The sequence below is a fragment of the Hyaena hyaena genome, unplaced genomic scaffold (genome assembly GCF_003009895.1).
Source record: "Hyaena hyaena isolate Hyena2069 unplaced genomic scaffold, ASM300989v1 scaffold_397, whole genome shotgun sequence".
NCBI lineage: Eukaryota > Metazoa > Chordata > Mammalia > Carnivora > Hyaenidae > Hyaena > Hyaena hyaena.
Window position 1 is genome coordinate 802,725 of NW_024081028.1, and position 12,480 is coordinate 815,204.

The 12,480-nt window shown below is 42.0% G+C and overlaps 1 protein-coding gene across 6 annotated transcripts in view; it reads right to left on the minus strand.

Moving 5' to 3' along the window:
• KIAA0319L (KIAA0319 like) overlaps window positions 1–12,480 on the minus strand; it is a 94,749-nt gene that overhangs the window by 21,205 nt on the left and 61,064 nt on the right. For all 6 annotated transcript variants that reach the window (XM_039251738.1, XM_039251739.1, XM_039251736.1 and 3 more), the window contains 5 exons: window positions 11,649–11,746; window positions 7,991–8,078; window positions 6,690–6,782; window positions 4,748–4,880; window positions 1,025–1,253 (listed from right to left, as the gene is read on the minus strand). In XM_039251738.1, coding sequence (XP_039107669.1) covers window positions 1,025–1,253; window positions 4,748–4,880; window positions 6,690–6,782; window positions 7,991–8,078; window positions 11,649–11,746 — 641 coding nt within the window. The remainder of the gene's footprint in view (window positions 1–1,024; window positions 1,254–4,747; window positions 4,881–6,689; window positions 6,783–7,990; window positions 8,079–11,648; window positions 11,747–12,480) is intronic.

Here is a 12,480-nt window from a genome sequence, read left to right on the forward strand (position 1 = left end):
CAGTCATCAGAACAAAGCTGCCCCAGTAAAACATGGTAACTCAAGATGCAATGCAATGCCATGCTGTCCCCTTGCAGGTTCATGCATATTCTGCAGTAGCAGAGAAATTAAACATAGTATCTAAACAAAAGCCAGGTAAAATGTGAACTTTAAGTCATGCCTCCGATTTGGAAACACAGTGTCAGAAGGAACATTATACTCAATTTAGAGCAATGCAGGAACTTCCTCTGGAAGAGTGGGCAAAACCTGGCAGCCTCGAGGCTGAATCCAGCTTGCAGACGTTGTGTTTGGCCTGCAATGTCTTAGAAGTTGGAATTTTTTTTTTCATTTCTTTGAAGATTTTATTTTTAAGCAATCTGTACACTGAATGTGGGGCTCAAACTTACATCCCCAAGACCAAGAGTCACATGCTCCACTGACTGAGCCAGTCAGGTGCCCTGGAAGTTGGAAATTCTCACATAAAGGTCTAGAATTCCATTTTCTCTTGAAAAGCTGGAATTTATTGGACCATATTTCCATGTGGCAACAACCAGCTGGACCCGAGGCACAGCTGGCTGCCTCAGTCAGAGATTATGTTGTATGGTTCACCACAGGCCCTATTCAGTTTTATTTATTTACATTACCTGCCTCTTGACAGATCTAGTCTCTTCCTAAATATCTCCTGAGAGAAGATGCTCACCATCTAGCTAGGCAGGCTACTCCAATCTGTGGTAGAGCTCATTAAGACCTGTACCCTTGTAGCTTCAGAGTAGACTGACTCTGGAATTGTTCTAGAATAGCTCCCCCTTTGTCATCTCATCTTTTCCTCTAATACTAAACACTAAAGACAAAGGTTTTGCTATGTGTTCATTAAAGGCCCCTTAAATTTTCTAGGTTTTTTTTTTTTTTTAATTCCAACCTTCAATGTTCTATATAAATCTGACGTTGGTAATTACAATGGGGCAAAAATAAGCCTCGGAAGGGCAGCCAGCCTAGCAGCTCTGACTCCCCTGGGCAAGAGAAGACAGAAGGTGCTCCCTCCTACCTGCATCTCCACCACCTTCCCCTTGCTGCTTGGGCTGAGTGACCACTCATAGCTGGTGATGCCATGATCATCGGTGCTCTGGTTCCCAAAGAGGGTGATGGAGTTTTGGGGCAGGGTGATCACTTGGTTGGGGCCCGCATTGGCCACAGGGGGATAATCCACGGCTTTGTTCACTGTCAGGCTCGCAGTAGTAGAGTTGGTCGCTCCATCAGAGTCTACTACAGTCAAGCTATCAGGGCAGAGAAATCAGTGCAGTCAGGGATGGGCTTAAGGAAGAGGAATGTATCTGAGAAGACTGAAAATTGAGGGTAAGAAACACCAAGGCAGCAGAGGTAACAAATGGTAACAATTCTTTATCCATTCTTCTTGGAAAGGCAAAATAATACTAAATGCTAAGACTGGCTGAGTGCCAGGCACTGTTCCAGGTGCTTTCTATCTCACTAAATCCTCACAAAAGCTCTATAATGTACTATCTTCATTTTACTCCTCATATAGACAAGGAGACGGAGGCAGAGAGACTTAACTTGCCCAAGCTTAAAGTAGTAGAGTCAGGACCTGAATCCAGGCAATATGTCGCCAGCACTGTTTTGGCCCACTGGTCGCACTGTGGGCTCTGTCTGTGTGCTCAGGCCTTCATGAGCATTGTCTGGTCTGGCCCACACAACAACTGTATAAAGCAGGCATCCTCAATCTCACCTGACAGGAAGCTGAGAGAGGCTGAGTCACCTGCCCAGGGCTACAGAGTGAGCCAAGGGGCAAGCCCAGTTCTCTGTCTCCAAAGCCCAGAAGCCAAGCTTTAAGAAGAGACAATCCCTGGCCTCTGAAGCTGTGGGGCTCAGAGGCGTCCCACTAAGTACAGCAAGCTGTGACTAAGGCCCCTCTCCTGCCATCCTGCTCCAGCCGTGCACACATCACAAGAAGGGGTGCCCTGGGCAGATAGCCCCAAAGATGGACCAGGAGGGCTGTCTCTGTAAGACAGGCGCCCGAGATGCAAATGAATTCTCCTACGCGACAGCCCCACAGTTTGTGCCAGTGTGAAATAGGATTTGCAAGAGAAAAAAAATGTTCATTTATAAGAGCAGGCTTTTACCTAAATGATGCCTTCCAGCTGAACAGCCTAAAGCTTCTCTTGCCACCTCCCAATGTGAGCATAAGCAAGCAAGGAGGTTTGGGTTCCTTCCATTTTGCTGACAGAAAGAGGAAAAGCATCGAAAAGACATGTCGTTTGTTTAAATCTCACCGCCAGCCACAGACAGGGCCAGACACCTGTGGGGCTACGTCCTCCAGCCTCACCTTCTACCCAAGGCCTGAAGGAGAGTTTTGGTATTAGAGCTTTTAGAAGAAGAACACAAAAACATCAGACACACAGACATGTGCAAATCAGCAAACATCTCAAAAAAGAAAAATCCACAGAATCTTTCCTCTTTTTCCAGTTTCCCTCTTGTTTTCACAATTTTTTGTTTCTGGGTTTTTTGTTTTTTTTTAAACATATCCTATTTGTCTCCTATTTCAGAACAAAAGAAAGTTACAGACAAATGGCAAATGGCAGCTACCCATTACTCTTTCATCTCAAACAGTCCAGGGCTTGTATGCAAGAATCCTGGACCCAATGAGCAGCTAACTACAGGGTTGAGGAAAGAGGCCACTGCCATATGAACGTAGGGGAGAAGGAAAGGTGAGTGGAACCAAACAAACTGGATCTTAATGCTAATCAAATCCTCATCACTTCACAGGAGAGTTAGAAAAAAAAGAATCACCCTCAATAACGCATCCACCCAAATACTGTGGTTAAAAGTGCAGACCCAAGTCATTCTGCCTATGTGACCCTGGGCAACTTATTTAACCTCTCTGTGCCTAAATTTCTTTATTTTATTTTATTTTATTAATGTTTTCTTTATTTCTGAGAGAGAGAGAGACAGACAGACAGACAGACAGACAGACAGACAGACAGACAGCGTGAGCAGGGGAGGGTCAGAGAAAGAGGGAGACACAGAATCTGAAACAGGCTCCAGGCTCTGAGCTAGCTGTCAGCACAGAGCCCGACACAGGGCTCGAACCCACGAACCGTGAGATCATGACCAGAGCCAAAGTCCGACTCTTAACCAACGCGTGCCCCCTAAATTTCTTAATCTACAAAATAATAGCAAATACTTGCTATAAGGATTAAATGAGCTACTGCATACAAAGAGCTCAGAATAGCACTAAACACATAATAAATGTTCAAGAAATAGTAGCTATTATTAATTTTTTAAAAAAGATCAACCTGGGGCGCCCGGGTGGCTTAGTCGGTTAAGCGTCCGACTTTCGCCCAGGTCATGATCTCGCGGTTCGTGGGTTCGAGCCCCGCGTCGGGCTCTGTGCTGACTGCCAGCTCAGAGCCTGGAGCCTATTTCAGAGTCTGTGTCTCCCTCTCTCTCTGACCCTCCCCTGCTCACGCTGTCTCTCTCGCTCTCCTAGAAATAATAAAAAAAAAAAAAAACATTTAAAAAAGATCAACCTGGCCCAAGCTAAATTTCATAAATGGTAAAGCTCCTATACTAGAAATCTAAGGTAAAAACCAACTCACATTTTCATTTTAAGCCAATGAGAAGGTTCCAACCTTGTTGAATGGCAGCTGCCTTTCATTCACCTGAAGTCTTGAGTCAATGAGACTGCTAAGTCCTCTTTATTTACATGGCAGGTGTTGTGCTAGGACATTTATCACTGTGTCTCTGGTAGCGTGTAAACCAGACTCATCGCAGATCCAGTGGGAAGACAGACACCATGAATGAACTATTGCCCCATGGCAGGTGCCACATAGAGGCACCAAGTGCAACAGTTCCAGGGAGAGACGTATTCTCTCCTCTCGGAGGAGTCTCAGGACTCACAGAAAACTGAGCAGGTTGTTAAGGATGGGCAGAACTCCAATAGATTGAGAAGAGCATTCAAGGAAGCATAAACAAAATATGTATGGGTAAAGTCAGGGAGTGCAACAGAATGAGCCCTGACCTGAGGGTTAGAGAGCCTAGCTGAAACGTGTGACCCCAGAGAAGTTAGTAAATACAATGGGCTTCATTTTTCTCAGATGTAAAATGAGGATGGTATCATATACATACGGTGTTCGTATGATACTCACATACAAGTGCATTGTAACATACAAGGAGTTTCACAAACATAAAGTCATCCTCAGACTCTTATTAATCACATCCTACAAAGTCAACACTAGTTCCCAGGACTATCTTTGAATCAAATTCTCTAAACACGCCCCAAGAGACACATATCCTAGAAATTACATTGAAATAAACACACTAGTCAAAAGTAAAGATCTTGAGATCTCGTAAGTTGAGGAAGCATTTACCAAAGGGAAGAGACAAGATAGGAGTAGGTAGGCTCCTTCTAGATTTTTTCTGAGAAAAGGCAAAGGAAGATGGGCGCTTGCATTTAATGGCAGAAATCCTTAAAAAAATGTTTGGAGATGTGCCAGGTGCAGCTTTGAGAAGGGCTAACTGTGGTGGGTCCTAATCTACTATGCAAGGACATTTACCCTAAAAACTTATCATTGGTGTGACCACAATCACCACAAGATGCAGAGAACTAATGGAGCCGAAGGCTGTATCATCAACTAAATCTACAATGACTTTGATATCTATTGGAGTTAACTCCTGGAGGAACATAAAACCCACAAGGGAAACAGAGCCTACGGAAAAACACAGCCTAAGGTAAACTTGAAGGATCCTAATTTACCTGAAAGTGTAGTTTCCAGGGACGAGCTTACTTAGTTTTAATATGGCCGTATCTTCAGAAATCTTCTCTTCTCTCAGAGGTCCCTTAAGTTCTTCCCAATGGTATTGGACGATTTTATCATCATCAGTGCTTTCTTTGACCATAAAGAAACATCAGTTACAACATGAAAGCACTCGGTCTCAGCATTTATCCAGCTTACACAAACCAGGGCAACTACCCAGAGACATGAGGCTAGGAAAACTACATGAAATTACAAACTCTCTCCAGAGTGTTTCTTCCCTAGGAATATTGGGTCATTCTGCCTCTCTATGAATATTCCACTGTGTGGTTTTCCAAAGACTCCAATACAGGCAACCTCTGGTTAAAATGCCACTGTATGAAAAAAGGAAAATCAAAAATTCTTAAACATGTCAAAAGATACTCAACCTCACTTAAAATAAGAGAAATGGAAATTTAAATTACACTTCAAGTACTATTTTTTTAACCTATCCGATGGGTGAAAACCAAAGTTTCATAACACATATTATGGGTAAAGGTGTGGGGCAAGGCCCTCTCGCAAGTCATAGTGGACTTATGAGATACACCCTCCATAAAGAGCAATTTAGCAAAACTTATCTTTGCCCCTGCAGTTCCTCTTTGAGGAATCTATCCTTCAGGTATATTTGCACATGTGTTAAATGTCACGCTTACAAGATTATTCATGGCAATGTTCTCTGTATTAGCAAAAGACCAAAAATAACCTTACAGTCATCAACAGAGATTGAATGAAAACAAGTATATAGTCATACAATGACATTATACAGCCATGTAATGGAAGGCTATGTAATCATTAAGAGAAAAATAAATGAAACACTATTTCATGTACTGACACAGAAAAATTCTCCAACCTAGAAAAACAAACATTGTACACAGAATGTGTGTTATGTGTCATCATCAAGACTGTATATGTATTTTCTTACATATGCATAGAATGCCTCTAGAAAGACCATCAAATACCACTGACAGTCTGGAGAAAAACTGGATAGTTGGGAGACAGGAATGATAGTGACTCTTCTCTTTATGCTTTTACTATTTAACACTGACCTATTCAAAAATATAAAGTAAAATGGTACTATGTGAACCCTCTGTACTGCTCTCACAAGTGCTTCTTCTGGTTCTCCCTTCCCTCTTGGCCTGCTATTCTTCTACCCTCCTCTTCTTGCCAGTAACATAAATGAGATGTTTAACCTTGCTACAGATTCCTCTGCTGGGGCTATGACAGCATCTGCCAAAAAGCACTGTGGGTGCTGAGACAATCAGGGTAATGGGGCCTTAAGAGGTCTCCAAGGAAACCAAGCAAACTCTGGTGAGATGACAGGCCTGAAACCTCCTTCACACGCAGCCCAGATGAGTGGCAGAGATCCCGAGGTCTTCTCATGTCACCCATCTGGGGACACAACTCTGAAGGGCACAAGGTTAACAAGCCCGGCCGGGGCATGGAGCACGTTCTGTGAGCCTCTCCAGGAGGAGGCTGACAAGAACCTTGTTAGGCGGTGAGGGCTGGGGGAGAGCTCCGCAGTCAAGACCCGCAGTTACTTATCTTGCTAGGAGAGGAAGGAGCTTTGTTTCCATAGATGAGAATGGAGACTCTATCTAAGCAAATTTGAAAACCAGCAAGTTTTATACTAAAATAATGCTAAGTATATGCATCATTCAACTTTCTTACCATCTCAAGAGAGCAGAAATATTACTTCAAACAAACCACATGGGGATTTTAAATGGGGTTTGTCTTGTTTTTTACTTCCTAATCATTTGCTTGAGATGGGTAGTATTCCTATAACACGGTCAAGAAGATTGGCCTACACAGAACGCAGACAGTTGGCCCTGAATCTTCTACCAGACTTTTCTATCACAATCCACAGTGAATGCCTTTCTAAAACATCATGCCTCGACAAATACTCACGGCTGCCATCAATGACTGTAGAAGTGGTCGGCAGAGAGATCTCCTGGAACTGTGGGGACACAATGGCAACGGGAGGCCGATTCTTACGAGGTTCTGCAGGAAAATGACCCAGAAGAAATTGGAGGAGGGGCTTTATAAATTAGAGGAGGATCAGGCCTGTGTGCTTGGATTATAAGTCAGCTTCCATTACAAAACTGACTTATTGCTTGCAGCATTACCAAATGGGAAAGTCACAAGACCAGGCTGCCGTTCTACCATAAGATACCTGGAGTGTTCAAGCCTCTTCCAAGCCTGACCGCCCCTACAACCATGCCTTGTGGACACTTTCAATGCTCGTGTGCTGTCTTGTTCATGAAAAGTACTACAGCAGCACAAGCTGAGTAGAGGCGGACAACAAGCTTTGTGCAACAAAGGCCTCAGCAAGCAAACCATCCCTTGGCACCGTCTGTGCTGAAAAGACAACAGGGGATTTCTCAACCATCCCTGAGCTGATCGTTTGTGAGGTGATTAGCCCTGAGTGATGGGAGGGTCACAAACCACTCTGTCCACCCAAGTGACTGTGAGCTACAAACCCGGGGGCCTTTTCTTTGAGAAATAATCGACAGTCTTGATGTTAAACACATTTTGAAGAAAGTAAAAGGATTACCTTGGCTACAAAGTTCAAGAAACAAACAGAAGATCTATTACCAACAAGGAAAAGAGTATTAAGACTTTGTGCCAATGCATGTGCCATTTTCCAACTTCCCCCAAATTTCCCTAAATATGCAAAACAAGATACTTTGCTACTGCACTGTAATTTACCAATGGTGGATCACTTAAAAAGAATGATGGAATTTGGTTTCCAAGGTGAAAGAAGACTGGCAAGGTTTAAATGAGGAATTTTGTATGCAAAATCCATATCTGGAAAGAGATCAAAAACAGCCAGCCATTTGGCTGATTCTCCTTCTACATACTTCTCCCAAGCTCCTGGCTTTCTTGTGTCTCTTAATCACAACACATGGTCCTCTCTCAGCATGACCTACTTGGAGAAGAAGTTCTCAGACAGACAGGCTATTGCTCAGGCCATACTGTGCTGGGGGCCACGTGACTACCGTTTCTCTGCCCAGCCAAATGTTCCAACTAGAACCAAAGTATATACTCTGCCACCTTAATCTTTTACTACATTGAACTAGGAATTGCCCAGTGAACATATTTAAAAAAAAAAAAAAGGGAATTAAAAACCCCTCAAGTCAAATCTTCCCATCTTTGGGGATCCTGCAGAGGGAGCAACGGAGACTCAGCCAGGGCTCGGAAACACATACCTGGTTTTACTGTTACATTCACATAGCCTTCCCCGTGGCTATTTTGACCATCTACAATCACTCTGAATTCATACAGGCCTGGAGTAAGCTGCAGAAGTGAGAGAAGATCTCTTAGACAACCACAAAGAACAGCAATTCTATATAAAATAATACATATATCTGAAATTTCCATGCTGATACTGCACTCTCTTTTTGCACTGTTTCCAAAATGGAGAAAGTAAACTAGTTGAGGAGAAGAAACAATGAATTATAAACTAAAGAACCATAGCTTCTAATGTGAATCTTATTACTAGCTGACTCTAGAACAACAAAAGGGAATTCAGTATCTCTATACTCCCATTTTCTTTTCAGAAGAACATTAAGGGCCCAACAATCCTATTTCACAGAGTTATGAAATTAAAATAATCATCTGTACAAAGAAAACCATTTTGTAAAAATACCAAATAGCTCCCAAATATCTGAATATTTTTCCCTCTTGATTTCTACTAACTGTATAAACATAAAATTAAAATAAGGAAAATCACCCACATTCCCACTGTCCTAACACATCAGGTAAACATATATCTCCTCTTTCCATCCTTGACCACATACAAAAAAATAGTTTTTAAGTAGTTTATTTGTTCAGCAAACATTTATTGAGAAACCAATTATGTACTGGACATTACCCTACGCTTGGGGTTTGGAGATGAGTAAGATAAGATCACTACCTTTAAGGAACGGGACTTTCAGGGTCCAGTTAAAATCAAGGTGTGCATGAAGCGTTTTTGTTATTTTTATTTCATGTCTTTTATTAACCCATATATAATTCCTTGTCTTCCAGATTATTGAAGCAATAGGTCAGACAACATTTACCACAATAATGCCAGTCAAAATGGCTAGTGATGAAAACTCCAGCACCACATTCATCTGAAGGGCACTCCAGATGAAGGTGATTAATCTTGCCATTCTCAGGCACCTTATGGTATTTCAGGACCTTCTTTCTCTTATGCTTATTCTTCTTGGGAGTGGTGTTAAGACTTCTAATTTCTTTCTTTTCCTTTCCTTTCCTTTCTTTTCCTTCTTTCCTTCCTTCCTTCTTTCTTTCTCTCTCTTTCTTTCTTTCTTTCTTTCTTTCTTTCTTTCTTTTTTAAGGTTTATTTATTTTTGAGAGAGAGAAAGAGAGAGTATGAGGAGCAGGGGAAGGGCAGAGACAGAGAGGGAGACAGAGAATCCTAAGCAGACTCTGCACTGTCAGCACAGAGCTGATGCAGGGCTTGATCCCACAAACCGAAGATCATGACCTGAGCTGAAATCAAGAATCAGACACTTAATCTACTGAGCCACCCAGGCTTCCCTCTTCTTCCTTTTCTCAGCACTACCACAAAGTCGCAACAGAAAATGAAGAGTGGACTCCTTTTGGATGCTGCAGTCAAACAAAGTATGACCATCTTCCAGTTGCTTGCCAGAGAAGATCAGTCTCTGCTGAGCAGAAGGAATTTCTTCCTTATCCTGAATCTTGGCCTTTATATTTTCTATTGTATCTGAGAGTTCAACTTTGAGAGTGACGGTCTTCCTCATATGGATTTTCCTGAAAATCTGCAACTTGGCGGTGGTTCCACTGCAGATGGTGGATTGGAAAGAGAAACCCGCATCAAGCTTTTTATTATTCTTTCTTCTGTTCATTTAACATGAACACTTTCTGCATTATAATAGTCTTTTAATGGTCATTTTAAAGGCTGTAGAATAGCACATGAGTACATGTGTCATATCACATAAGCATTCCACATTGCTAGATATTTGGGTTGTTTCCAGATCTTTACTATTATAACTAATGCTGTGATGAACATCATTCAAACAAATGAGTTTTTTCCTTTCTTCTGAATTATTCTCTTTGAGAACGTGCTAATTGACTAGCATTTCTGATGTTTTTCTTCTTGAAAAGCTCTTATTCCTTGGCTTTCACTTCTCTGCCCACTCCTCATTTCCTTCAGTTTCTTTTCCTTCACACCTTTAAGGACAGTCTTCCCCAGGATTCTAACTGCAACCTGTTTATTTCTTCACTGTACACACTCTCTCGGGATGATCTCATCCATTACCATGGCGTCAATGTCATCTCTCTGAGAGTGCTGTGCAGATTTCTCTCTCTAACCCAGATATGTGTCCTGATCTCTAGTCCCTGATCCCAGCTATTTCCTGGACATCTCCACTCAGATGTTTCACAGGTACGTCAAACTCTCTCTGTCCAAAAATAATTTCATCATCTACAAACTTCACCCAAACTTGCTTCTCTGTGTTCCTCATTTCAGTGAACATCACCACTGTCACACCAACACCTAAGCCAAAAGGCTAGAATTATCCTAGAATTTTCTTCCCCAACACCACCATGGAATTAACTGATCACCAGGTCTAATTGAGTCGACCTCCATATGATATTTCTCACATCCACTCACTTCTCTCTATTCACACTGCCAATACCTAAAATTTCAACCATCGCAGCACAGTTGTTAAAAGCAAGAGCTTCAGGAATAGAAAGTTCCAGTTCAAATCTACCATTTAATAACACCATGAACTTTGGCTAAACTACTTTATTTTTCTAATTTTTAGTTCTGTCATTTGTAAAACAGATATTAGTGTCTACATGTTGGGGTTGTTATGAAGATAAAATGAAACAAGTGCACAAAACAATTAGCACTATGTCTGGCACACGGTAGGAGCTCAGCAGGTAATCTTTAAGTTTTTATTTATTTTGTTTTTTGGGGGTGTCTGGATGGCTCAGTCAGCTAAGCATCTGACTTTGATTTTGAACTCAGGTCATGATTCCAGGGTTGGGGATCAAGCCACACTCAGTGTGGAGCCTGCTTGGGATTCTCTTTCTTTCTCTCCCTCTACCCCTTTTTCCCGCTCATGCTCACTCTTTCTCTCTCAAATGAAAAAATATTTTTTAAATAAAACTTGATTTCCCTTTTTCCCATATTTTCTCTCTAATATTTAGCCCAGTGGACATACTGCATCCCCTGCGTGGGGTATTGGCAATCCATCTTTTACCCAGCACTCCATCATGATCCAGCCAGGCAAACTCTAAGAAATCGAACTCCCCCGGGCTTCAATACCCTCTGCACTGACCTAGTGCATCCCCTGTTATAATTGCCTGCTTCTGCTCAATATCACCTATGAGACTCTATTGTCCTTGCATGTGAAGATTTTGATTAATTCACTGGTAAACCCCCAATGACACATAACTAGTATACAATGAACAGCTGAAGAAAAGAGAAAGAATGAATGAATGAATGAATGAGCTTGCTTGGCCAAAGAATGCAAACATTTTTATGGCTCTTAATAACTACAGTGAATCCCAAAAAAGAATGAGCCAATTTACACAGTCTTGTGGCCACAAAAAACTTAGCTTATCTCCCAAATTCTAAAATCCTTATGTTACCCTTAAAAGCTGTTTAGTGTATATTTTCAGCTATCAGCACCATGCTTATACAGTCTTCTCACCATAAATGAACATTTGAGAATCACACACTAACAAATACTGGATGTCAGCCAGACTTTTGGAGGATTCACTTCTGAAAGACTGTTCCTGATTTAAGTGTGAACAGAAAATTCTACATTACATATTTTAGAAAATGGTCAGCAGCTATACCCTGGCCCCACAAGTGAGAGGAGGCAAATTCACCTTGGATAGTCTGAGGATCTGGGAATGTTTCCCTTCCATCTCTCCACTGTAGTCTTCAGGATGAGTAATCAGCTGCCAGTCGTAGGTGTAGGTTTCTCCTATAGAAGGGCAGTTACAAAAATCATGAAAACACACACCTACACACAAAGAGGGCAGCCACACATGCTGCCAATAACAAATCTCTTAAATCTTGACAAGGCCTTAGTTTTTAAGATTCCACCCTAAAGCCTATAGGGAAAAACCAAACATTTTGTTGAAAGAAAGGGTGGATTCGGCTGACTCAGCTACAGTTAGGGCTTCTTCCACTCTCTCCCAGCAGTGCTCTTTCCTGCTCCATACCCACCCTCCCTTTGAGAGAGGCCAATCCTCCCTCAGAATACCAGGTTGCTCATGGTGTGGTATCACAGTGAAAATACATGCCCTACCAACCACTACAGATGAACTTACTGGGAACAAAGGCCATTTTCTCGCAAAACTTCGTTTGCAACAAAGAACAGCAATGACTTCTAAATAACATGGTTCAAAAATAGCTTTTTTACAGAGTGCTAACAATGCTTGTCTCACTGAGGTCATCACACCCTGGTGAGTTAAAAGAGCTACTTCATTCCTGCTGAGCTAAATAACACGCCGCAGAAGATGGTAGGGGATGGCCCATTTAAAACAGGCCCCACTGAAATTAATTAAAATCAAATGAAGCATTAATGGTCCTCATTTGTAGCTCAGACTATATGACTGGGTAGGGCAAGGACAGAATCCTGTTATCTAAATGGAATCCCTCCTTCGTGAAACTGGTCTTAAATTTGGAGGGGGGTGGGAGAACTAAATTCGTGTC